The sequence below is a fragment of the Schistocerca americana genome, chromosome 1 (genome assembly GCF_021461395.2).
Source record: "Schistocerca americana isolate TAMUIC-IGC-003095 chromosome 1, iqSchAmer2.1, whole genome shotgun sequence".
Taxonomy (NCBI): domain Eukaryota; kingdom Metazoa; phylum Arthropoda; class Insecta; order Orthoptera; family Acrididae; genus Schistocerca; species Schistocerca americana.
The window spans coordinates 916,777,779-916,805,731 of record NC_060119.1 but is presented as its reverse complement, the minus strand read 5'-3'; the positions used below and the strand labels follow the sequence as shown (position 1 = coordinate 916,805,731).

The 27,953-nt window shown below is 42.3% G+C and overlaps 1 protein-coding gene across 1 annotated transcript in view; it reads right to left on the bottom strand.

Moving 5' to 3' along the window:
* Nucleotides 1–27,953, bottom strand: part of LOC124595129 — a 160,441-nt gene that overhangs the window by 95,133 nt on the left and 37,355 nt on the right. The window contains exon 3 of the mRNA XM_047133728.1: nucleotides 17,034–17,138. Coding sequence (XP_046989684.1) covers nucleotides 17,034–17,130 — 97 coding nt within the window. The 5' untranslated portion in view covers nucleotides 17,131–17,138. The remainder of the gene's footprint in view (nucleotides 1–17,033; nucleotides 17,139–27,953) is intronic.

The window sequence follows — 27,953 nt, the reverse complement described above, 5'->3', positions numbered from 1 at the left end:
GATCAACAATTGAATCCCAATGGTCCTGTGCCCTCTGAAAACATAACTGATGATGTCATTGCATAAACATTTGAACATGTAAGGGTGGTCTGCTGCGGAGCTCTATGTTCAACAATATACGATGAACAGAGCCCTCCAAAACACTTGTATGTGCACCAGCATTGTATTCTTTTGGCAAAGATGCCACTGAACACCATCTATCCTACTTTACAGAGCAGATTAGCCTCCAAACCCCATGTTCTGCGAAGAGTCATGGACACCCAACCATTTAGCTCCTAGTGGCAGTTTCACTGTCCTACCTCTTTCCATAGATGCTCACAGCAGTAGCACCTGAACTGTCAACCAGCTTCACCATTTTTGGGATTCTCATTCACAGGCTCTGTGCAATAATAATCTAACCTTCATAAAAGTTGCTTATCTCAATTACTTCCCCAATTTGTAGCCCTTATCTTCACTAGGGTGATCCAGTAGTTGTGTCTGCTCCACTTACATACTTTTGTTACCATGTCACATCCCCACAATGCCACCAGGTGGCATCCACCATCACAGTGGGCAGTCGTCATAATGTTTTGGCTTATCAGTGTATATAATATATAAATAGGAAAAGTTGTTAGCAAGAACCTCGAAAAGTTCTTGGCAGATTTACTTCAAATATTTATATGACACTCTAATAAACATTAGACATCAATTTTTGAAAATATAAAACAGTTGGATGCATAAAAAATGCTGCTGCCAGGTGGCAGCAGAAAAGACTCATAAAATTTAAAGAAATGTGCAAGCTTTTGGAGTCAGTGGATGAACGGAAAGTACTGGTTAGATTTAGAAGATGTTGAGGACTTGGAAAAGTCAGAGGAGGCTTTCTGGGCAGAATGAGAAGGAAAGACCGATGGTTGGGGCCTGCACCTGATGATATTTGAAAACCAGACAGCCTAAAGGAAAAAGACAGGATAATAGGCATGACAGACATTACTGACAAAACATCATGCAAGAGTTAATATGAGTAGAAACCTATGTGGTAGAAGTGGGGCTGGGTAAAAAGGTGAGGTCAGAAAATAAAAGACCAGAATGAAAAATGCTACTATCATGACCCAAAAAGAGGCAAATATGTTCTGGGTAAAGTTAGGAATGTAAAATAAGGAAGCTAGCTTTTTGACTTTCTTGGCAGCTTAAGGACATTTAATTCAAAACATCTTGATATGTTTAAGCCATATGTACTTCAATCTTTCCACGGCTCGTTTCCTGAGCATTGTGTGGAGCCAATATTTTTGGTAATTGACAGTGTTGGGGCGCAATCGGGTTCTAGCATCTCGTTGCTGTCGTTTATTGCTTCGCTTCTATTTCGTTTTTCCGCGGTTGTTCAGGGTTGGTCTTTTATGAAGCTCTTTCATTTGAACTCCCGCCTGTAGTGTACCCACTATTGATTGCGAGTTCTGTCTTTGGTGTACTTAGAAATGGTAGGTTGGTAACACGACTGACTCACATGTTTGCTGCAGCAGACTCTTTGGCGTGTACTATTTGTAGCCGAGGGCGGTCATTCTGGAAGAGGTTGTCGCGCAGTGGCCTTCGTGTCTGCTCTGGTGATGTCGACGTACAGGTGTTGTTATCGAACCCGCACTTCCACCTGTGGAGGAACGCTGGCAGTTGGAATGTGATTATATTTGGAAGGTCCAGCAGCAGAGAGAAGTGTTACAAGATTATGTGGAGAGAGTGCAGTTAGCATCCTCGGCGTTATTGATTGATATGCCTGAGCAAGATTTAGTCTCAGCGGTGCTAGCAGGTATGTGCTCCATTGATAAAGCCCAATTTGTTTTCAGTGACTGTCCATCTACTTGGGAGGAAATTAGGAAAACTGTAGTGGCCGTTTCAGCCTTACAGATTAAGGGTGAAACGCAGTGGTTGCAGCCAAAGGTTGATAAGGAACATAGAAGTGAGGGGGCCAATGGGATGGAAGTGAGTAGAATTAATAAAGAGCAACCTCGGTGATGTTTCAGGTGTGGTGCTGTAGGCCATTTGGTCCGAGATTGTTCCCAACCGCAGTTAGATAAATGACGCCAGAAGATCAGGTGCAAGCCCTTACGTAAGAACAAATCTTGGTGCGCGCGGATAGCAGCTCCATCCTTGATAGCGTCACCCTATATTTGTTCCAGAATAGGTGGAGAACCGATCAGTGCACTGCTTCATTCGGGAAGCTCGTTTTCCTTGTTGAATCTTGACTGGTTTTTGGAATTTCGTCATATTTTGAAGCTTGGGACAGTACCAGGTCCTGCTCAGAGATGTTGGGTCACTAATGTCCAATGGTTACCTCTGCAGGGCTGGGTCCGGGGCAGCCTTTCTGTAGACGGATTTTCCTGGCGGCTTTGTTTTGCCTTAGTCAAAGATTTACCATTTGACTTAATTCTGGGATGTGACTATCAATCAGATGGTTCTGGTATTAGATTGTTCAGGTCACACCTTTTTCTTCAAGTCTGCTCCTGGGCAGAGGTTAGTCTCTGCGAATGTGAACGGTGTATTATAAGACCAGGATTCACTATGGTGATCCATGGGAGCCAGCAATTTGATTTAACTAGCTTATCCTTACAACAAGGTGTTCAACTGGGGAAGGTTTTGGAGGAGTTCCCCGAGTTACTATGTGATCATTTGGGAGTCACTCAGGTTCTGGAATATCAGATTCATTTAAAAGATTCGTCCCCTGTCAGGCAGTCACCCTATAGGCTATCCCCTCCAAAACATAGGATTTTGAGGCAGAAAATAGATAAGATGCTTAGTGAAGGCGTAATTAGACCTTCCACGTCTGCCTATACTTCTCTGGTTTACCTGGTTCCCAAGGGTAAGGGCAATGATTTCAGGGTAGTTATTGATTATCTTAGGCTTAATGAAAAGGTAGTTCTTGAGTCAGTACCCTTACCCAATCTACATAACGCATTTACCTGGTTTTCTGGGGCTAACTGGTTCACGGTAGTTGATCTCAACCAAGCATATTACCAGATCCCTCTGGCCGAACAGTGTAAGCATGTGACCACCTTTTGCAGGGACTGGAACCTGTTTGAATCTAATCGAGTTCCTTTTGGGCTTGCTACCGGAGCGGTTGTATTAATGCGCCTTATTCAGAATGTTTTAGGAGATTGTAAGGGGTCCGTAGGCCCTTACTATAACTTTGCACTCGGCACAGGTCGATAGGGCGAACAATCGATTGTGACGTGTTGCGAGAGCGAGTGTCGTGATGCGCCAGTGTGGTTGGCGGGTATATGTGTGTGTGAAGGCCATTGTTGAAAGACAGGGTCTTTAACAGAGAAGGGTGTCACCATCGCCGTGGTTAGACACCTAAACAATAGATTAATACCGGGAAAGTGAAGAAGTATCATTATGAAAGTGATCAGTGACGTTACTAGTGCCGATATTTGGTTTCGCGTCTACCGCGCCGGCCTAACCTTGGATTGCAGTGTTGGATGCAGTGATGGATTAGCGTGTGACGATAAGGGAAAATGAAGAAAGCCTGTACTGAGATTAGCCGTAATTAGATATGTATGACGAAGGCAGTGGGTGTCTCCTTTTTGTGTTTTGAGAAGAATATAAGTTCGCAATTAGTAAAACTGTGTTGGTGTTCCTTTACCAGACATACAGTATTATAGTATTGAACAGGACGAACTGGAAAGTAACAACTTCCATAGCAGTCAATTCCGATTACCAGCCCCATTAGGTTCATGGTCATGTTAATAATAAATATTGGGCTGCTATTCGATCAGATCAGGTCGGGATAAAAACGGAGGTGTTACAAGATCTAAAATTGAAGTGTGTGTATAATTATTTGGACGATTTGGTTATCTACAGCCATACCTTTCAAGAACATCTAGAACATATTCAACAGGTTTTCAAGTGTTTGCAGAAGCCTGGGTTAACAATTAAACCCGAGAAGGTTACCTTAGCTAGAGAGCGGGTCATGTTTCTGGGACATATTGTCTCACGGCATAGTGTCCGGATCGACCAGGAAAGGACTAAATCATTAAGAGAATTGCCAGCACCCAGGTATAAGAGGGGAATTGCTAGATTCATTGGTATGGCAAATTATTTTAGACGCTTTGTACCTAATTTTGCCCAGTTAGCGGCTCCTTTAAATGAGTTACGCCGTAAAGGGGTGCATTTCATGTGGGGACGTTCCCAGGAGGCCGCCTTCCAGCAAATTAAACAAGCCATATCCCCCTGTTTTGGGAGTACCCGATTTTTCTAAGAAGTTCATTGTCCAGACTGATGCTTTGAATATGGGTATCTCCGCGGGCCTACTTCAGGAAGTTGAGGGAGGTTGGCAATCCTTGGCATATGTTTCACGTACACTGAGTAATACCAAACCTAACTATTTGGTCTACGAATGCGAGGCTCTTGTGGTTCCTTTGCCTTGGAGCAATACCGCTTTTATTTAGAACATAGGGAATTTGAACTTGAAATGGATAATCAGGCCCTGAGTTGGGTGTTGGCGAGGCCGCGCAAGACCGGGCGAATCGCTAGGTGGGCCATACGCATTTCTGCTTTCAGTTTAAGGTGAAACATATCAAGAGAGCAGATAATAAACTCGCTGATGTGCTGAGCTGTCTGTTTAATTAGTCGACAGATCAGGAGTCTGCACAAGAGGAAGAGGTCGAGGATGAAGAAGCTAGCTGTGTAGTATTAGGTGGGATACCGCAACTCTTTGATAATCTGGAAGCTCATCAAGAGAAGGATCCTAAGTTGGGTAGACTTAAGAAACACCTCGAAACGGGAGAAAAGTTAAATAACTACGTCATTAAAAAGGGCATTGTGTGTGGAAGGCTTAAGTGTTCGGAGGCATTTAAAACCTGCATTCCCGAGTCCTTAAGGCTTTTCCTTTATTTTCATGATTCTTTAGTGGGGGGTCACCTGGAGATTTATAAAACCTTGCAGAAAATTAAGGAACATCTTATGTGGCCATCATTAGATCGTGATGTAAGACAAATGGTGAAGCAATGACAACAACTTTGTGTGGCCAAACCCAAGAACTCTAGACAACAGGGATTTCTTACCTCCGAGCATGAGCTGTATCCTCTTGACAAGCTTTTCGTTGATTATGTAGGCCCTCTCCTGTGAACTAGGAAAGGCAATCAATATATATTGGTAGTTACTGATGCCCTCTCGCGTTTCATATGGCTAATCCCCAGTCGCAGTATGACGGCTTTAATCACCGTGGCGCACTTTAACTAATATCTTCAGTAGTTTTGGTCCTCCAAAAAAGTTGGTTAGTGACAACGCTCCAGCATTCGTCTCGGACCAATTTAAGAGATTCTGTTTTCACAGTGGGATAAAACATATCACCACAACCCCGTATTGTCCCCAGGGATCGTTCGAGGAGCGGGTTAACCGTAATCTAAAGTCCACATTCATAATTTATCACCAAGATTCTCCAGGGAAGGGGGATGAAAGTCTGCCATGGCTGAGTTTCGCCTTTAATACCGCCAGGCATAAAGCCTTGAAGGCCACCCCGGCTTCTGTGATATTTTCATATTCCATCAATTCGCCCCTCTCTAATTTGTGGGAAATACAGGAGTTTTTCCCGGAGGCGATTACTCACAGAGTAATTAAAAGAAATTGGAATCAACAAGGCAAAATATTATCTTGCCCCATGGTAGACAAGCAATTCGTTATAATCGTCAGAGACGTAAGTTTGGAGGAAAGCTTGGGGATCAAGCCTATGTTAGAAATTATCTAGGACAGGAGAAGGGAACAGGCAGGTTAAGTAAGTTACTGCTCGTTTTTTGGGTCCCTGTACTGTTGTAAGGACACTGGGTCCGGTCACCTTGCTGGTCCGGGAAAACGCTTCCGGGAAGCATTTCTAAGTCCATCTTAGTCGGATTAAAATACGTTAATGAGCTTGCAGTTTACTCACGTCTACCCGGGGGTTATGGTTTGGGCAGGGGAGGTTGAGCTGTGTGTACTTACATCTTTCCATGGCTCGTTTCCTGAGCGTCGTGTGGAGCCAATATTTTTGGTAATCGACAGCGTTTGGGCGCAATAGGGCTCTAGGATCTCGTTGCTGTCTTTTATTGCTTCGCTTCTATTTCGTTTTTTCGCAGTTGTTCAGGGTTGGTCTTTTATGAAGCTCTTTTGTTTGAACTCCCACCCGTAGTGTGCCCACTATCGATTGCGAGTTCTGTCTTTGGTGTACTTTGAAACGGTAGGTTGGTAACACGACTGATTCACGTGTTTACTGCAGCAGACTCTTTGGCATGTACTATTTATAGGCGAGCGCGGTCATGCTGGAGGAGGTTGTCATGCAGTGGCCTTCGTGTCTGCTCTGGTGCCATCGACATCCTGCCTTCCGCATACGGGTGTTGTTGTTGTTGTTGTTGTTGTGGTCTTCAGTCCTGACACTGGTTTGATGCAGCTCTCCATGCTACTCTATCCTGTGCAAGCTTGTTCATCTCCCAGTACCTACTGCAACCTACATCCTTCTGCATCTGCTTAGTGTATTCATCTCTTGGTCTCCCTCTACAATTTTTACCCTCCACGCTGCCCTCCAATACTAAATTGGTGATCCCTTGATGCCTCCTACCAACCGATCCCTTCTTCTGGTCAAGTTGTGCTACAAACTTCTCTTCTCCCCAATACTATTCAATACTTCCTCATTAGTTATGTGATCTACCCATCTAATCTTCAGCATTCTTCTGTAGCACCACATTTCGAAAGCTTCTATTCTCTTCTTGTCCAAACTAATTATCGTCCATGTTTCACTTCCATACATGGCTACACTCCATACAAATACTTTCAGAAATGACTTCCTGACACTTAAATCTATACTCGATGTTAACAAATTTCTCTTCTTCAGAAACGATTTCCTTGCTATTGACAGTCTACATTTTACATCCCCTCCACTTCGACCATCATCAGTTATTTTGCTCACCAAATAGCAAAACTCCTTTACTACTTTAAGTGTCTCACTTCCTAATCTAATCCCCCAGCATCACCCGACTTAATTCAACTACATTCCATTACCCTCGTTTTGCTTTTGTTGATGTTCATCTTATATCCTCCTTTCAAGACGCTATCCATTCCAATCAACTGCTGTTCCAAGTCCTTTGCTGTCTCTGACAGAATTACAATGTCATCAGCGAACCTCAAAGTTTTTATTTCTTCTCCATGGATTTTAATACCTACTCCGAATTTTTCTTTTGTTTCCTTTACTGCTTGCTCAATATACAGATTGAATAACATCGGGGAGAGGCTACAACCCTGTCATACTCCATTCCCAACAACTGCTTCCCTTTCGTGTCCCTCGACTCTTATAACTGCCATCTGGTTTCTGTACAAATTGTAAATAGCCTTTCGCTCCCTGCATTTTACCCCTGCCACCTTTAGAATTTGAAAGAGAGTATTCCAGTCAACATTGTCAAAAGCTTTCTCTAAGTCTACAAATGCTAGAAACGTAGGTTTACCTTTCCTTAATCTTTCTTCTAAGATAACTCGTAGGGCCAGTATTGCCTCACGTGTTCCAGTATTTCTACGGAATTTAAACTGATTTTCCCCGAGGTTGGCTTCTACTAGTTTTTCCATTCGTCTGTAAAGAATTCGTGTTAGTATTTTGCAGATGTGGCTTATTAAACTGATTGTTCGGTAATTTTCACATCTGTCAACACCTGCTTTCTTTGGGATTGGAATTATTATATTGTTCTTGAAGTCCGAGGGTATTTCGCCTGTTTCATACATCTTGCTCACCAGATGGTAGAGTTTTGTCAGGACTTAATTCGACTACATTCCATTATCCTCGTTTTGCTTTTGTTGATGTTCATCTTATATCCTCCTTTCAAGACAATATCCATTCCATTCAACTGCTGTTCCAAGTCCTTTGCTGTCTCTGACAGAATTACAATGTCATCGGCGAACCTCAAAGTTTTTATTTCTTCTCCATGTATTTTAATACCTACTCCGAATTTTTCTTTTGTTTCCTTTACTGCTTGCTCAATATACAGATTGAATAACATCGGGGAGAGGCTACAACCCTGTCTTACTCCCTTCCCAACAACTGCTTCCCTTTCGTGTCCCTCGACTCTTATAACTGCCATCTGGTTTCTGAACAAATTGTAAATAGCCTTTCGCTCCCTGTATTTTACCCCTGCCACCTTTAGAATGTGAAAGAGAGTATTCCAGTCAACATTGTCAAAAGCTTTCTCTAAGGCTACAAATGCTAGAAATGTAGGTTTGCCTTTCTTTAATCTTTCTTCTAAGATAAGTCGTAGGGTCAGCATTGCCTCACGTGTTCCAACATTTCTACGGAATCCAAACTGATCTTCCCCGAGGTCGGCTTCTACTAGTCTTTTCCATTCGTCTGTAAATAATTCGTGTTAGTATTTTGCAGCTGTGGTTTATTAAACTGATTGTTCGGTAATTTTCACATCTGTCAACACCTGATTTCTTTGGGATTGGAATTATTATATTGTTCTTGAAATCTGAGGGTATTTCGCCTGTTTCATACATCTTGCTCACCAGATGGTACAGTATTGTCAGGACTGGCTCTCCCAAGGCCGTCAGTAGTTCCAATGGAATGTTGTCTACTCCCGGGGCCTTGTTTCGACTCAGGTCTTTCAGTGCTCTGTCAAACTCTTCACGCAGTATCGTATCTCCCATTTCATCTTCATCTACATCCTCTTCCATTTCCATAATATTGTCCTCAAGTACATCGCCCTTGTATAGACCCTCTATATACTCCTTCCACCTTTCTGCTTTCCCTTCTTTGCTTAGAACTGGGTTACCATCGGAGCTCTTGATATTCATACAAGTCGTTCTCTTATCTCCAAAGGTCTCTTTAATTTTCCTGTAGGCAGTATCTATGTTACCCCTAGTGAGATAAGCCTCTACATCCTTACATTTGTCCTCTAGCCATCCCTGCTTAGCCATTTTGCACTTCCTGTCGATCTCATTTTTGATACGTTTGTATTCCTTTTTGCCTGCTTCATTTACTGCATTTTTATATTTTCTCCTTTCATCAATTAAATTCAATATTTCTTCTGTTACCCAAGGATTTCTACTAGCCCTCGTCTTTTTACCTACTTGATCCTCTGCTGCCTTCACTACTTCATCCCTCAAAGCTACCCATTCTTCTTCTACTGTATTTCTTTCCCCCATTCCTGTCAATTGTTCCCTTATGCTCTCCCTGAAACTCTGTACAACCTCTGGTTCTTTCAGTTTATCCAGGTCCCATCTCCTTAAGTTCCCACCTTTTTGCAGTTTCTTCTGTTTTAATCTACAGTTCATAACCAATAGATTGTGGTCAGAGTCCACATCTGCCCCTGTAAATATCTTACAATTTAGAACCTGGTTCCTAAATCTCTGTCTTACCATTTCTTAGCCCCAATCCATATTCACCTACTACGTTTCCTTCTCTCCCTTTTCCTACTACCGAATTCCAGTCACCCATGACAATTAAATTTTCGTCACCCTTCACTATCTGAATAATTTCTTTTATTTCATCATACATTTCTTCAATTTCTTCATCATCTGCAGAGCTAGTTGGCAGATAAACTTGTACTACTGTAGTAGGTGTGGGCTTCATATCTATCTGGCCACAATAATGCGTTCACTATGCTGTTTGTAGTAGCTTACCCGCATTCCTATTTTCCTATTCATTATTAAACCTACTCCTGCATTACCCCTAATTGATTTTGTGTTTATAACCCTGTAGTCTTGTTCCTCCTGACACCGAACTTCACTAATTCCCACTATCCATTTCCCTTTTTAAATTGTTATCGAACCCGAACTTCTACCCGTGGAGTAACGCCGTCCTGGTTGGGCCCCTCTGTCTGCTCTTCACTGGTTGTCCGTGGGAGGTGGATGGCAGTCTAATCATCACCTGCATCAATGAAGGCACACAAACAGTAACCATCATGGGGCGGTGGGGCTGCCGTTCGGCGAGGGTTTGAGTCCGGGAGCAATTCGGCTGGGTCGGTGTCTGCCGGGACGACTGGGGATGGCTCAGAATTGTGCACAGCAGACCCAGACAAACGACGAGGTGCGCTGAGGGAAAGGAGAAAATAAGTTAAGTGTGAATGTTTCAAGTTGATCATCCTTTGGGATTGAGTTCATCCAGTTGTCTTTCCCGCCTTGTGGCCACCACTGTGGCAATCCTCTGTTCTGTTCACTGGTGCAATTCTGACAGCGCAGATTCCTCCATGCATCATTGCTAACCGGTGTAGTGGTGTATTTTGGTAGTTATTTGTGTACGTTTGCGCTTCGGTTCCTTGTCTCCCAAGATCTAGTGCTGTATTATTAAGGTTAATTCTAGTTCAGTCTAGTGTTCTGTTAATCCCTGGGTATATGTGTCCACCATACTATTTGAGCTGCATTTATTCTAAGTGAGTTGCACTGACAGTAGTTGGGGGTTCAAGTCCTGTCACGGAGCTGATAAGGGGTCACATTGGTTTTGGCTTGTCAGTTGGAGGGTATTGCCTCAGAGGTTTGTCTAGCACTACCAGGACCTAAAGAAAAACATTGTGCTGATTAGGGAATGTTGTTACATGTTCTTGTTTTCATTTCGATACCTGTATTTGTGAAGGCAACCAGTGACCACATGAAGTGAGATCTGTTCTGAAGCTATGCTGGATCTTGCGTTCTTGGGATTTTTGGTTTTGTTTGATCATGACTATTTGGGTGTCAGGAATATGGAACTGTGTTGTTAATGTTTGGCTTGAACAGCGGATACGCAGCTAGTTTAGTACGTGTGTAGTGGCATGGCGTCCTCGTGAAGGCGTACCTGCTAGATTGCTATTGCGTCTCCTCAAAGTGTAATTTCCACCTTACTAAAACCCCACTGTTAAAAGGGAGGGAGGAAAAAAAAAACTTTATAAATACCTTCTATTTGCATTAACTATCTTACCTGTACCTTAAGTAAATATCTGCTCATGCCTATTTTGGTCCGAAAGATTGTATTAACAGGTTTACATGCTCTGTATCGAACTTCTGATATTGTTTTTTGAGTGATTGTGGATTATTAAAACTGATTATAGTGCAAACATTTGTATTTTACCAACTGTGTTTATAAGTTATTAATGTGATTGGCTGGAATGTAATACGAAAGTTTTAGGACCATAGGTTGTCCAGGTAGAAATTTTGGAGCCATGCTGTGTTGTGAATACATGTATTTATGTTTTATATTGCAATGAGAATTTAAATGTGGTAAACCCACACTTTGTGATTAATAATTAAAGATTTAAGAGTGCGTTCACTTAGCACTTACTTATGTGTTGCATTATTATTATTTTTAAAAATTATAATAGGTGTTTTAGTTTCTTAAATTAAAGCCTTTCGAATTCAAAAGTGATGGCCCTCCCATTTTGGGCAATTGTAAGCATCGAAGCATGATTTACGTAGTTGGTTATGTATTGTATGTTATGAATAAATTATTTATGTGTTAAATCACATCTGATATGTCAATTCCTTGGCCCCGTCCACACCTTGGTCGTAGTCTTTTAATATTAAATGATCAGATCACCATTCCAATGTTCACAGTTTTTTACTTATTAATATTATTACCTATGTCATTTAATATAATGAATCATGTCTAGTAAAGTAACACGATACATGATGTCATGTACAACATGACACGTGTCATCATGTCATCCAACTTGAAATTTGTTATGTCATGCAGTATGACACAACGTGTCATTTAAGTTCAGGATACATGCATCCCCACTCTGGAATACTTACACCGACAGTAAATGTAATTGGTCAGTTCACATTCTTCATCTATGTAAAAAACTTAGCTCGGCAACATTTGCATTACGGGTAATTTCTTCAGTGGCTGAAGTTGACACCATTAAGGTTGCCTACTTTGGCTACTTCCACTCATTGATGTCATATGCTATCATATTCTGGGGGAACCAACCACTTGCAAAAAAAGTTTTCACCATCCAAAAAAAAGCAATCAAAATAATGTGTGGGGTCCATCAAAGACACTCTTGCAGGCACTTGTTTCGGGAGATAGGTAACCTAACAACTGCCTCACAGTATATTTTTTCCTTGCTGACCTTCGTGTGCAAAAATTATTCTATCTACCAAGACAACAGTAAATTGCATGGCTATAACACCAGAAACAAAAACAATCTACATTTCGAAATGAAACGTCTCACTCTGGTACAAAAAGGAGTTTACTACTCCAGCATTAAGCTGTTAATGCTCTACCACTACATACCAAATGTGTTCATACAGAACTGCCAAAATTTAAACAAGTTCTCAGATTACCTGACAGAGAAATCTTTTTATACTGTGGATGAATATCTGAAAGAAAATGTATACCATCACTAAACTTATTGTGTCTAGAAGTAGTTCAATTGATTTTATTATGCATTGAGCATTAGCACACTTTTTGTAACAACAAATTGGCTGTACCTGTATTTACTCTTGTAGGCCTAATATCTGATATAACTTATCTTTAACCATTATTTGAAACTCCTTTTTCTGTTAAATGGTTGTTATGTTATCTAGCTGACATTGTATCTATTACTGTATTTATAGTATCAATATAATGGAAGGAAACATTCCACGTGGTAAAAATTATATATAAAAACAAAGATGAGGTGACTTACCGAACAAAAGTGCTGGCAGGTCGATAGACACACAAACAAACACAAACACACACACAAAATTCAAGCTTTCACAACAAACTGTTGCCTCATCAGGAAAGAGGGAAGGAGAGGGGAAGACGAAAGGAAGTGGGTTTTAAGGGAGAGGGTAAGGAGTCATTCCAATCCCGGGAGCGGAAAGACTTACCTTAGGGGGAAAAAAGGACAGGTATACACTCGCACACACGCACATATCCATCCACACATACAGACACAAGCAGACATATTTAAAGACAAAGAGTTTGGGCAGAGATGTCAGTCGAGGCAGAAGTGTAGAGGCAAAGTACTTCTGCCTCGACTGACATCTCTGCCCAAACTCTTTGTCTTTAAATATGTCTGCTTGTGTCTGTATGTGTGGATGGATATGTGCGTGTGTGCGAGTGTATACCTGTCCTTTTTTCCCCCTAAGGTAAGTCTTTCCGCTCCCGGGATTGGAATGACTCCTTACCCTCTCCCTTAAAACCCACTTCCTTTCGTCTTCCCCTCTCCTTCCCTCTTTCCTGATGAGGCAACAGTTTGTTGTGAAAGCTTGAATTTTGTGTGTGTGTTTGTGTTTGTTTGTGTGTCTATCGACCTGCCAGCACTTTTGTTCGGTAAGTCACCTCATCTTTGTTTTTATATGTATTTATAGTATGTCTTACTTAAACTATGTACAATTTGGCATTGAATTGCCCTTTGTATTTATTGTAAGTTTAAATTGAAACCTGTACAATTTGACACGTTCCATATCCTTGTGACTGACTCACTAACTGGATCTACGGAACAAGAAATAAATAAATAAATACTTCCTACTATAGATGCACCCATATTCTCAGACACTTTCTATTTGAGATGCATCCGACTCTCTAGAGCTATGAAATTGTTTTAGGAGCAGATCCACACCCAGAAATTTTATCATCCCACAAAAACTTTTATATCTATTATGTGCACGCTCTTCAGCCATATGATATTACATATTTTTTACTATGTCTGGCAAATCTTCTGGACTTTGGATGCAGGATCAGGGATTTTAGCACATAAGTTGTAGAATGAAGGTGTACCAACATATTGCAGCGAAGAGAGCTCACTGCACTGCAGAAGCAGGGTTAACTCCTGAGAAAATGAGAATAAGACAAGACATGATGATTTAAATGTCTTTGAAACTGCTAAATAAGTCAAGAAGTTAGATCCTTTTCTTTACATTCTTTTTTGCACTATGTCTCAACAACAGATCAAAATAATTGGATAAAAAAAATTAGTTTTGGCTTCAACCATTTATCTACCTTTGCCTAAAGTTTGAACTGATTCTTACAAGTTTTAAAGTATAGAATGGTGCACTTCAAAAACCTTCCAGCTAGACTTGTTTTCTGCATGTAAAATTCAAAGAAAGCACATACAAATAGAGGTATTAGTTGAGGATTAATTTCAGCAAACTCAAAATCTTTTTTAAAGGTGATTAATTGATTTGCACAATTTGCCTGGGCATCAGCTCTGGTTTGTCATTCAAACCTTGCTTAATATACTGTAACATAGCTACAGTAAGACAGATGTTTGAATAGCTATACAAAAAGGTCACTGGTCCAGGTTAAACCAAAAACTTTTTTCTGCATATTCCTAACTCAAACAGGGACCACATACCAAGCAACCCCTCTGCCCCTCCCCCTCCCCCCCCCCCCCTCCCTCTCCCGCTGGCCACTAACTACAATTCTGCAGCCAGCCTTTTCAGACACATTTGTTACATCATCACTTTTGTGTGTAATGATAAGAAAAGTAAAACAAAATAAAGAAAGGAATAGTTAATGAGAGGAAATGCTGAGACCAAGAAAATATAAATGAAACAATAAATGTAAATAAAAACCAGGTGGTTGCCACGAACCAAGGACTTTTTGTAATGCTGGCTCCCACCTGCAGAGTGCTGAGAAACTAGTGTTGGGGGAAGAGTCCAGATGGTATGTGTGGTGAAACAGGCACCATGTTGTAGAGTATGCTCTGCAACAGTATATTGTGTATTTCCAGTATACACTCTCTGTCTATGCCCATTCATCCTCACTGATAACTTGGTCATAGTCATACAAGTGACAAGGGCCTGCTGGGACATGAGTGGAAATATGGGCAGAAGCGTGTTTCTCCCAGCCCCTGGCACATAGGCTGCCCTACACAACAGCAATGACGCACAGCCTTGCCATTACGAGCAAATAAATGATTTTCAAGTTCCTGGCATGTAGCCCGCCCTGCATGACAGGTGTGTTATGGCAGTAGTGTCGGCCTACTTTACTGAACTGAATTGCAGAGGTACATGTGCTGATGAGCATGGCTGGGGACAGGTTGAAATGGGTAGAGGATGAGATGACAGAGTGAGGGGGAAGAGGTAATGGCAGGGAGAGGGGAGGAGTAGGAGGTGCATGAGGCAGATGAAAGGTGCAACGGGATCGTGGGCAGGTAGAAAAGGAAGAAGAGATGCAGAGGTGGAAAGAGAGCGAAGGTGGAGGATACTGTCAGATGGAGGAGGAGGAGGAGGATGTAGTCAGACGGAGGGAGAGGAAGATATGGTCGAAGAGTGGGGATGGAAGAAATGGACAGAGAGAGGGGAAGGAGGAGATGAAGAGACAGAGACAGACAAAGGCAGGAGGATGAGGTGAACACACAGAGGGATGAGTAGGTATGTACAATACATGTGTCAAATGCATTTGCAGATGAAGCTATGGGGAAAAGTCTAATACCTATATATATATATATATATAAATTATTAGCAAAATCTCGAAATGTTTTTGACTGATTTACTTCAGTTTTTTACATGATAACCTAATAAACATTCAGATGTGCATAAGCTACATAGTTTTTTAATATATATAAATATAACATATAAAGGGGAAACAATGTTAGCAAATATCTCGACGAGTTCTTGACTGATTTGCATCAAATTTGCAACTATACTCTAATAAACATTCAGATGAGTGAGGTTTTATTTATTTTTAAACAACAATGTACAGGTCTTCTGTTAAAACTGACTGCAAGAAAGAAAATGCTATGCTGTGGTGTGGACGTGTGTAGTTTTGTCTTCTTTCTCACAGTCAGTTTTAACTGTGATAGCAGGGCATTTAAACCATAACACAAATCACTTCTCCCCTATGTATATTCTTCCTCCTATTATATAATGGAAAATCTAGCATGGAATGTAACAATATTACGAAACACATGATTGCTTCTCACCATATAGCAGAGATTCTGTGTTGCAGATAGGCACAACAAAAAGACTCAGAAAGTGAGCTTTCAGCCAACAAGGCCTTCGTCGAGAATAGGCAATGCACACACATACACACACTCATCCAAATGCAACTCACACCCACATGACCACAGTCTCTTGCTGCTGATGTGAGAAGTGGTATAGGAACAAATATGATGGTCCATCTTGTTCTATTACAATGTCTGTACTAATGATTAATCAATACCAAAGAAAGTACCAATCTTGAACTATTTACAAAATGATTTTAAACAAAATCAGCACAGGAAGTTTATGGAAACAATATTATATAATGCTGTTTCAGGATAGACTACTACTCACCATGAAATTGAAGTACTAAGTAACACAGTACTTACTGTACACCTAGGAGTTTACATAGAACTCTCAGTATAACTAAAGCAAGAATGAGTTCATACACAAGATGGTACAGCAGAAGATGATAAAGAGAAAATGTAATTGTTGCTAAGGCTGGTACCAGGTTGAGATTCATTGGGAGAGTCCTTAGAAAATGTAGTACATCAACAAAGGAGGTGGCTTACAAAACACTCGTTCGACCTATACTTGAGTATTGCTCATCAGTGTGGGATCCGAACTAGATCAGATTGACGGAGGAGATAGAGAAGATCCAAAGAAGAGCGGCGCATTTTGTCACAGGGTTATTTGGTAACCGTGATAGCGTTACGGAGATGTTTAGCAAACTCCAGTGGCAGACTCTGCAAGAGAGGCGCTCTGCATCGCGGTGTAGCTTGCTCGTCATGTTTCGAGAGGGTGCGTTTCCGGATGAGGTATTGAATATATTGCTTCCCCCTACTTATACTTCCTGAGGAGATCACAAATGTAAAATTAGAGAGATTCGAGCGTGCACGGAGGCTTGCAGACAGTCGTTCTTCCCGCGAACCATACGCGACTGGAACAGAAAAGGGAGGTAATGACAGTGGCACGCAAAGTGCCCTCCGCCACACACTGTTGGGTGGCTTGCAGAGTATAAATGTAGATGTAGATGTAGATGTAATCTAGCATGATAAAATTTAAAACTATAGGTCCAAAATGTGAAAAATTTTAGTTCAGCATTTTGGATCTGATTTAATTTCCCCAGGCTGATAAATAACTAGACTAAAACACAATTTGTTGTTTAACAACTGAAATCACATAAATCTTGCCAGAGCACTACATCCATTTTATTTTCAAGTGTAACTTACCTGCACGAGTGTCATTCTGAGATTCATCTTCCTCCCTGTTTAAATTGTCACTACTGTTCTGAAATGCTTCAATTAGCCTCCTTTCTTCAGGAGTCATTGCTGACACTGCAAAAGAACAATATAAAGATATATTTGAATTAGAGATGCACTTTTTCAGTGATAAATATGGCTACTAGCAGAACTTTGTTTTAATTTAACTGAACATGCATGGTCATCACAGAAGGTAATTTAAAAGTTTTTCCTTCTGTTGGAAGCTCAGAGAGAAGCTAAGTATTCAGTGAAAACAGCCGAATATTAGCAATGGGTAAATCAAAGAAAATAAATCTTTAAACAATAATAACACTGTCTTATCAGCCATTTTTTGTAAAGACCATTCCTAAACTAAATTTATAAACATTTTTCCTCTCTATTCATAACTATGAGAAAGGCACTGCAACTAGTATCATTTCAGATGCAGCAATGATTTATTTATGAATAACCGGAATTGGGCCTAGAGTCACTTTCTTATTATAGATTAAATTTCTCATGAAATTTTACATTTGCCTCATGGATATAAAGTATTCTTTTTATGCAGTAATGCAGAGTACTTTCTGGTTCCTGAATGCCATTCTGTCTCATGAGGTAGTAAGTCTCATAATCCAGTGCAGTGGAACACACATCCAAAAAGAAAACATGTTAAAAAAATTACAAATATAACATGCCACTGGGGAAGACCTACAAGAAATGTATACCACATAAGACAGGGGGAAGAGCTACAAGAAATATACACTCCTGGAAATTGAAATAAGAACACCGTGAATTCATTGTCCCAGGAAGGGGAAACTTTATTGACACATTCCTGGGGTCAGATACATCACATGATCACACTGACAGAACCACAGGCACATACACACAGGCAACAGAGCATGCACAATGTCGGCACTAGTACAGTGTATATCCACCTTTGGCAGCAATGCAGGCTGCTATTCTCCCATGGAGACGATCATAGAGATGATGGATGTAGTCCTGTGGAACGGCTTGCCATGCCATTTCCACCTGGCGCCTCTGTTGGACCAGCGTTCATGCTGGACGTGCAGACCGCGTGAGACGACACTTCATCCAGTCCCAAACATGCTCAATGGGGGACAGATCCGGAGATCTTGCTGGCCAGGGTAGTTGACTTACACCTTCTAGAGCACGTTGGGTGGCACGGGATACATGCGGACGTGCATTGTCCTGTTGGAACAGCAAGTTCCCTTGCCGGTCTAGGAATGGTAGAACGATGGGTTCGATGACGGTTTGGATGTACCGTGCACTATTCAGTGTCCCCTCGACGATCACCAGTGGTGTATGGCCAGTGTAGGAGATCGCTCCCCACACCATGATGCCGGGTGTTGGCCCTGTGTGCCTCGGTCGTATCCAGTCCTGATTGTGGCGCTCACCTGCACGGCGCCAAACACGCATACGACCATCATTGGCACCAAGGCAGAAGCGACTCTCATCGCTGAAGACGACACGTCTCCATTCGTCCCTCCATTCACGCCTGTCGCGACACCACTGGAGGCGGGCTGCACGATGTTGGGGCGTGAGCGGAAGACGGCCTAACGGTGTGCGGGACCGTAGCCCAGCTTCATGGAGACGGTTGCGAATGGTCCTCGCCGATACCCCAGGAGCAACAGTGTCCCTAATTTGCTGGGAAGTGGCGGTGCGGTCCCCTACGGCACTGCGTAGGATCCTACGGTCTTGGCGTGCATCCGTGCTTCGCTGCGATCCGGTCCCAGGTCGACGGGCACGTGCACCTTCCGCCGACCACTGGCGACAACATCGATGTACTGTGGAGACCTCACACCCCACGTGTTGAGCAATTCGGCGGTACGTCCACCCGGCCTCCCGCATGCCCACTATACGCCCTCGCTCAAAGTCCATCAACTGCACATACGGTTCACGTCCACGCTGTCGCGGCATGCTACCAGTGTTAAAGACTGCGATGGAGCTCCGTATGCCACGGCAAACTGGTTGACACTGACGGCGGCGGTGCACAAATGCTGCGCAGCTAGCGCCATTCGATGGCCAACACCGCAGTTCCTGGTGTGTCCGCTGTGCCGTGCATGTGATCATTGCTTGTACAGCCCTCTCGCAGTGTCCGGAGCAAGTATGGTGGGTCTGACACACCGGTGTCAATGTGTTCTTTTTTCCATTTCCAGGAGTGTATAAAGATAAACACAACTATGTAGGATGAAAACATGCATGAATGGCTAAAGAGGAAAGGGAAAGAGGAGAAGACTGAAGAGTATATGGGAGTGAGATTGGTTAATGTAGGTTCAGTCCATGGGGATAGCAGGATGAAAGGATGTGTTGGAGTGCAAGTTCCCACCTCCACGGTTCCGAGGGACTGGTGTTGGGTGGGAGAAGCCAAATGGCACGAACAGTGTAGCAGGTTCCTAGGTCCCTAGAATTATGTTGGAGGGCATGCTCTGCTACTGGGTATTGGACATCTCCTAGGCGGACAGTTCGTCTGTGCCCATTCATGCGCGCTGCCAGTTTAGTTGTCGTCATACCAATGTAAAAGGCTGTGCAGTGCAGGCATGTCAGCTGATAAATGACATGTGTTGGTTCACATGTGGCCCTGCCTTGAATTGTGTATGTGTTGGTTCACATGTGGCCCTGCCTTGAATTGTGTATGTTTTACCAGTAGTGGGGCTGGAGTAGGTGGTTGTGGGGGGATGCATGGGGCAGGTTTTTCAGCAGGGTTGGTTACAGGGGTAGGAACTGCTGAGTAGAGAAGGTGGTCTGGGAATATTGTAGGGTTTGACAAGCATGTCACGGAGGTTAAGGGGGCGACGAAAGGCAACTCTGGGTGGTGTGGGGAGAATATTGTCAAGGGATAATCTCATTTCAGGGCTTGACTTGAGGTTGGTTGTTTTCGGGGAAGGAGACCAGACAGCGAGGTCATCGGTCTCATCGGATTAGGGAAGGACGGGGAAGGAAGTCGGCCGTGCCCTTTGAAAGGAACCATCCCGGCATTTGCCTGGAGTGATTTAGGGAAATCACGGAAAACCTAAATCAGGATGGCCGGACGCGGGATTGAACCGTCGTCCTCCCGAATGCGAGTCCAGTGACTAACCACTGCGCCACCTCGCCCGGTTTGACTTGAGAAAGTCATATCCCTGGGCGGAGTAAATTGTTAATGTATTCGAGGCCAGGATAATATTGGGTGACGAGGGGGATGCTTCTGTGTGGTCTGGGGGGTAGGAACATTGTTGTTGGACAGGGAGAAATGTATTGCTCGGGAGATCTGTTTGTGGACAAGGTCTGCAGGATAGTGGTGGGAGAGGAAAGCACTGGTCAGGTTATTGGTGTAATTGATGAGGGACTCGTCACTGGAGCAGATACGTTTACACCAATAACCTGACCACTGCTTTCCTCTCCCGCAACTATCCTGCAGACCTTGTCCACAAACAGATCTCCCGAGCAATACATTCCTCCCTGTCCAACAACAATGCTCCTACACCCAGATCACACAGAAGCATCCCCCTTGTCACCCAATATTATCCTGGCCTCGAATACATTAACAAATTACTCCGCCCAGGGATATGACTTTCTCAAGTCAAGCCCTGAAATGAGATTATCCCTGGACAATATTCTCCCCACACCACCCAGAGTTGCCTTTCGTCGCCCCCTTAACCTCCGTGACATGCTTGTCAAACCCTACAATATTCCCAGACCACCTTCTCTACTCAGCAGTTCCTACCCCTGTAACCAACCCTGCTGAAAAACCTGCCCCATGCATCCCCCCACAACCACCTACTCCAGCCCCACTACTGGTAAAACATACACAATTCAAGGCAGGGCCACATGTGAAACAACACATGTCATTTATCAGCTGACATGCTGCACTGCACAGCCTTTTACATTGGTATGACTCAACAAAACTGGCTGAGCGCATGAATGGGCACAGACGAACTGTCTGCCTAGGAAATGTCCAATACTCCGTAGCACAGCATGCCCTCCAGCATAATTCTAGGGACCTAGGAACCTGCTACACCGTACATGCCATTTGGCTTCTCCCACCCAACACCAGTCCCTCGGAACTCTCACCATCTGCAGCATCGTCGACAGGACTGACTGTGGACCTTTGGTACAGAGCCGAGTGGAGGGTCTGAATCAGAGGCTGAGACGGTTCTGCGACCATGTGGGGTGCAGATTCCTCGACTTGTGCCATAGGGTGGTTGGGTTTCGGGTTCTGCCGGATAGGTCAGGAGTCCACTACACGCAACAAGCGGCTACACGGGTAGCAGGGGTTGTGTGGCGTGGGCTGGGCGGTTTTTTAGGTTAGATGGCCTCGGGCAAGTACAGAAAGGGCAACAGCCTCAACGGGTGCGGGGCAAAGTCAGGATGTGCAGGGACCAAGCAGCAATCGGTATTGTAATTGTAAACTGTCGAAGCTGCGTTGGTAAAGTACCGGAACATCAAGCGTTGATAGAAAGCACCGAAGCTGAAATCGTTATAGGTACAGAAAGCTGGCTGAAGCCAGAGATAAATTCTGCTGAAATTTTTACAAAGGTACAGACGGTGTTTAGAAAGGATAGATTGCATGCAACCGGTGGTGGAGTGTTTGTCGCTTTTAGTAGTAGTTTATCCTGTAGTGAAGTAGAAGTGGATAGTTCCTGTGAATGATTATGGATGGAGGTTATACACAACAGCCGAGCTAGGTTAATAATTGGCTCCTTTTACCAACCTCCCGACTCAGCAGCATTAGTGGCAGAACAACTGAGAGAAAATTTGGAATACATTTCACATAAATTTTCTCAGCATGTTATAGTCTTAGGTGGAGATTTCAATTTACCAGATATAGACTGGGACACTCAGATGTTTAGGACAGGTGGTAGGGACAGAGCATCGAGTGACATTATACTGAGTGCACTATCCGAAAATTACCTCGAGCAATTAAACAGAGAACCAACTCGTGGAGATAACATCTTGGACCTACTGATAACAAACAGACCCGAACTTTTCGACTCTGTAAGTGCAGAACAGGGAATCAGTGATCATAAGGCTGTTGCAGCATCCCTGAATATGGAAGTTAATAGGAATATAAAAAAAGAGAGGAAGGTTTATCTGTTTAGCAAGAGTAATAGAGGGCAGATTTCAGACTACCTAACAGATCAAAGCGAAAATTTCTGTTCCGACACTGACAATGTTGAGTGTTTATGGAAAAAGTTCAAGGCAATCGTAAAATGCGTTTTAGACATGTACGTGCCGAGTAAAACTGTGAGGGATGAGAAAAACCCACCGTGGTACAACAACAAAGTTAGGAAACTACTGCGAAAGCAAAGAGAGCTTCACTCCAAGTTTAAACACAGCCAGAACCTCTCAGACAAACAGAAGCTAAGCGATGTCAAAGTTAGCGTAACGAGGGCTATGCGTGAAGTGTTCAGTGAATTCTACAGTAAAATTCTATGTACCGACTTGACAGAAAATCCTAGGAAGTTCTGGTCTTACGTTAAATCAGTAAGTGGCTCAAAACAGGATATCCAGACACTCCGGGATGATGATGGCATTGAAACAGAGGATGACACGTGTAAAGCTGAAATACTAAACACCTTTTTCCAAAGCTGTTTCACAGAGGAAGACCGCACTGCAGTTCCTTCTCTAAATCCTGGCACAAATGAAAAAAAGGCTGACATTGAAATAAGTGTCCAAGGAATAGAAAAGCAACTGGAATCACTCAACAGAGGAAAGTCCACTGGACCTGACGGGATACCAATTCGATTCTACACAGAGTACGCGAAAGAACTTGCCCCCCTTCTAACAGCCATGTACCGCTAGTCTGTAGAGGAACGGAAGGTTCCAAATGATTGGAAAAGAGCACAGGTAGTCCCAGTCTTCAAGAAGGGTCGTCGAGCAGATGCGCAAAACTATAGACCTATATCTCTGACGTCGATCTGTTGTAGAATTTTAGAACATGTTTCTTGCTCGAGTATCATGTCGTTTTTGGAAACCCAGAATCTACTCTGTAGGAATCAACATGGATTCTGAAAACAGCGATCGTGTGAGACCCAACTCGCTTTATTTGTTCATGAGACCCAGAAAATATTAGATACAGGCTCCCAGGTTGATGCTATTTTTCTTGACTTCCAGAAGGCATTCGATACAGTTCCGCACTGTCGCCTGATAAACAAAGTAAGAGCCTACGGAATATCAGACCAGCTGTGTGGCTGGATTGAAGAGTTTTCAGCAAACAGAACACAGCATGTTGTTATCAATGGAGAGACGTCTACAGACGTTAAAGTAACCTCTGGCGTGCCACAGGGGAGTGTTATGGGACCATTGCTTTTCACAATATATATAAATGACCTAGTAGATAGTGTCGGAAGTTCCATGTGGCTTTTCGCGGATGATGCTGTAGTATACAGAGAAGTTGCAGCATTAGAAAATTGTAGCGAAATGCAGGAAGATCTGCAGCGGTTAGGCACTTGGTGCAGGGAGTGGCAACTGACCCTTAACATAGAAAAATGTACTGTATTGCGAATACATAGAAAGAAGGATCCTTTATTGTATGATTATATGATAGCGGAACAAACACTGGTAGCAGTTACTTCTGTAAAATATCTGGGAGTATGCGTGTGGAACGATTTGAAGTGGAATGATCATATAAAATTAATTGTTGGTAAGGCGGGTACCAGGTTGAGATTCATTGGGACAGTCCTTAGAAAATGTAGTCCTTCAACAAAGGAGGTGGTTTACAAAACACTCGTTCGACCTATACTTGAGTATTGCTCATCAGTGTGGGATCCGTACTAGATCAGATTGACGGAGGAGATAGAAAAGATCCAAAGAAGAGCGGCGCATTTTGTCACAGGGTTATTTGGTAACCGTGATAGCGTTACGGAGATGTTTAGCAAACTCAAGTGGCAGACTCTGCAAGAGAGACGATCTGCATCGCGGTGTAGCTTGCTCGCCAGGATTCGAGAGGGTGCGTTTCTGGATGAGGTATCGAATATATTGCTTCCCCCTACTTATACCTCCCGAGGAGATCACGAATGTAAAATTAGAGAGATTAGAGCACGCACGGAGACTTTCAGACAGTCGTTCTTCCCGCGAACCATACGCGACTGGAACAGGAAAGGGAGGTAACGACAGTGGCACATAAAGTGCCCTCCGCCACACACCATTGGGTGGCTTGCGGAGTATAAATGTAGATGTAGATGTAGAACTGCGGAGATGGGAACTTGCACTCGAACACATCCTTTCATCCTGCCATCCCCCTGCACTGAACCTACGTTAACCGACCTCACTCCCATTTACTCTTCAGTCTTCTCCTCTTTCCCTTTGCTCTTTAGCCATTCACGCACCTTTTCATCCTACGTAGTTGTGTTTATCTTTATACGATATATCTCTTTACTTCTGTATGCATCCTCTTTGGTTTGCAGCTGGCACCGTACTTACAGTAGAATATCTTTGGCTTCCCTCTGATGACCATGCCTCCATCGTTACTACCCTCCCTGTTTAACCTTTCCCTGTTGCTTCATAAGCTGGGTTGTGAGTAACTGAATTCACTTTCCCTTCATCCCTTTTTTTCCCCTCTCTCCTCCCTGATGAAGGAACAAAGTTCTGAAAGCTAGGAATGTAAATTTTCTGTTCTGTTTAGCGTATCTATTGGCTGTACTGAGCTGAGGTAACTACTGGCCAGCTCCTCTATCTCTTTGAAAGACCTTTAAATGTCCAGTAGTCACAGCGTGTGCCTCTGATAAGATGAAGAATGCACTGGCTCTTCCACAATTTGTTATGCCTTATGATCCTTTACTTCTGCTACCTCCAGGAATAAATGCAAGATAGGAATGTTAGTTTGTAAAATAAACTTCAGGATACACTAATGAAAACCATCCAAGTTTTGTCTGCTCTATATAGATCATTACTGAACATTGCTATCCTCAGATTGGTGAAAAGGCACTAGAAATTAATGGGACATACTACAATTCTTCTTTTATTTATTTGCACATCATTTTAAATGACAATGCACTGTAATAGTAACAAAATGATACTGAGTAATGACCTTTTTTCTTTAAAAAGTGATAATCATGCCTTAAAAATGAAAAAAAGGTGCAAAAATGTATCACATTATTTGAGTTGTATCACAAGAAGTGTGTCAAAGTGAATGTGAAATATGTAATGATACACATCATTAGACATTCTGACAGCATGATATTACTGGTGTGATAAAAGAAATAATGCACACAGTACAGAAGGAAAGAAAGATAATAAGTGCTGTAATAGACAATATAGTTACAATAAACCTCAGATATCAAGAACTTGTGATGAAATATCAACAGCTCAAAAAGAAGTAAACAAACATCAATTGCAAATATCATCTGAACCATGACAGTGTAGATGTTGATGGTAATTTTTCACAGAAAATGTAGCATGCGCTGAAGAAAACATATTAGTAAGCACAAGAAGAATGTACTTATTTATCCTGGCACTATGAGGGTTATTATGACCTCTCTCACATCCAGCCATGCATTCTTCATATTTTATATAACATTCAGCAGTGATACCATCATCAAACAAATTTCTGGGGCTAGATTCTGATTGGGATAGAACAACCAACACACACAAAACAAAATGCAACATCAAAAGTTCAAATAAGAACATTCCAACACCAAAAGTCATCACAACATCCTTACATTAAGCTGATAGTCATAGAGAAGGCCTCTCCTCCCATGTCTGTGAATATATGTGCACATAGCATTCATTGTAAGTTAAACCTAGTGCAATCAAAAGCAGCGGTTGAAAATATTACTACAGGAACATGACAACTGAAAGAAGATAATCATGTCATAATTATAAGTGGTAGCAATAATTTCAATAAAAATTATAGCTAGGCAGCACTTGATGGTTTTAGGAAGTTATTGCCAGAATTCCATAGCACACAACTATTGTCATTACAAACACGCCAGTGCGACAAGAATTACCACAATGGTCATGTGTTAATAAAGAAATAAGGCGTTACAGTTCAGAGTCTCAAAAACAGTGTGATGAACTTAATTATTTACACTTACTACCTATAAGAAAGAGGAAACAATCTTGGCTGGGATCTTTATCACGTAGTAATCGTCCGCAAGAAAAAATTATAGAGGGAAAAGTGGAAGGAATGACAGAAAGCTGTAGGAAGAGAACTGGAATGGTGGGCAGTATCAGAATAGGATGAACATTAAAACACACAAAGGAAGATGCTCAGAACAGGACACGATGGAAAGCCTCCATTTGAAACCTGCCATATGACAGATACATTAAAGAAGAAATAAGACGAAGAGTAACTATACCTAATATGAGCCATGATGGAGATACAAACCATGACAGGAAGCTGTAGGAAGAGAACTGGAATGGTGCACAGTATCAGAATAGGATGAACATTAAAACACACAAAGGAAGATGCTCAGAACAGGACATGATGGAAAGCCTCCATTTGAAACCTGCCATAAGACAGATACATTAAATAAGAAATAAGACGAAGAGTAACTATACCTAATATGAGCCATGATGGAGATACAAACCATGGTTGGCACTTGAATAGAAAGAGAAAGGCAAAGCTAGTTATCTAGATCTACATCTGCATCTACATCTAGAGCTATATTCTGCAAACCACCATGAGGTGCATGGCAGAGGGTACATCATATTTAATAGTTATTAGGGTTTCTTTCTGTTTCATTCACATATGGAGTGTGGGAAGAATGATTGATTGAATGCCTCTGTACATGCAGTAATTATTCTAATCTTATCCTCATGATAACTGTGTGAGTGACACATGGGGGGGGGGTTGTATTATATTCCTAATGTAGTCATTTGAAACTGGTTCTTGAAACTTTGTTAGTAGACATTCTCAGGAAAGTTACATCTGTCTTCAAGAGACTACCATTTCAGTCCTTCAGTATCTCTGTGGCACTCTCCCCTGGATTAAACAAACTTGTGACCATTTGTGCTGCCCTTCTCCGTGTATGTACAATATTCCCTCTTTGTCCTACATTATATGGGTCCCACAGACTTCAATAATGTTCTAGGAAGATTTGCATGAGTGATTTGCTAGCAGTCTCTTTAGTAGACTAACTTTTTTTTTTCATTTTGTGAAGTGCAAAATTTTGTATTTCTGAACATGTAGAGCAAGTTGCCAACCTCTGCACCATCTTGAAGTCTTATCAAGATCTGACTGAATATTTATGCAGCTTCTCCGAGATAGTACTTCATTATACATAACTGTGTCATCTGCAAACAGCCTGAATTTACTATTATTATTGTCTACAAGGTCATTAATATACAACATGAACAGCAAGGGTCCCAACACACTTCCCTGGAGCACACCTAAAGTTACTTTTACATCTGACGATGATTCTCCATCCAAGATAACATGCTGTGTCCCTTGTCTCAAAAAGTCCTCAATCCAGTCACAAATTTCACTTGATACCCCATATGATCATGCTTTGGATAATAATTGTAGGTTTAGTACTGAGCTTTTCAGAAATCATGAAATACTGCATGTATCTGGTTGCCTTGATACAAAGCTATCAGTATGTAATGTGCAAAAAATGCGAGTTGGGTGTCACATGATTGATGTTTCTGAAGTCCACACTGGTTGGCATTGAGGAGGCCATTCTGTTCTAGATACCTCATTATGTTCGAGCTCAGAATATGTTCTATGGTCCTACAACAAATTAATGTCAATGAAATTGGACAGTAGTTTTGTGGATCAGTCCTACTATCCTTCTTGTAGATGGGCGTTACCTGTGTATTTTACCAAGAACTGGCATGGTTTGTTGTTTGAGGGATCTATGATAGATTGTAGTGAGAAGAGGGGCTAACTCAGCCATAAATTCTGTATAGAACCTGACAGGGATTCCATTGGGGCTTGGATCTTTGTTCAGTTTCAATGATTTCAGTTGTTAA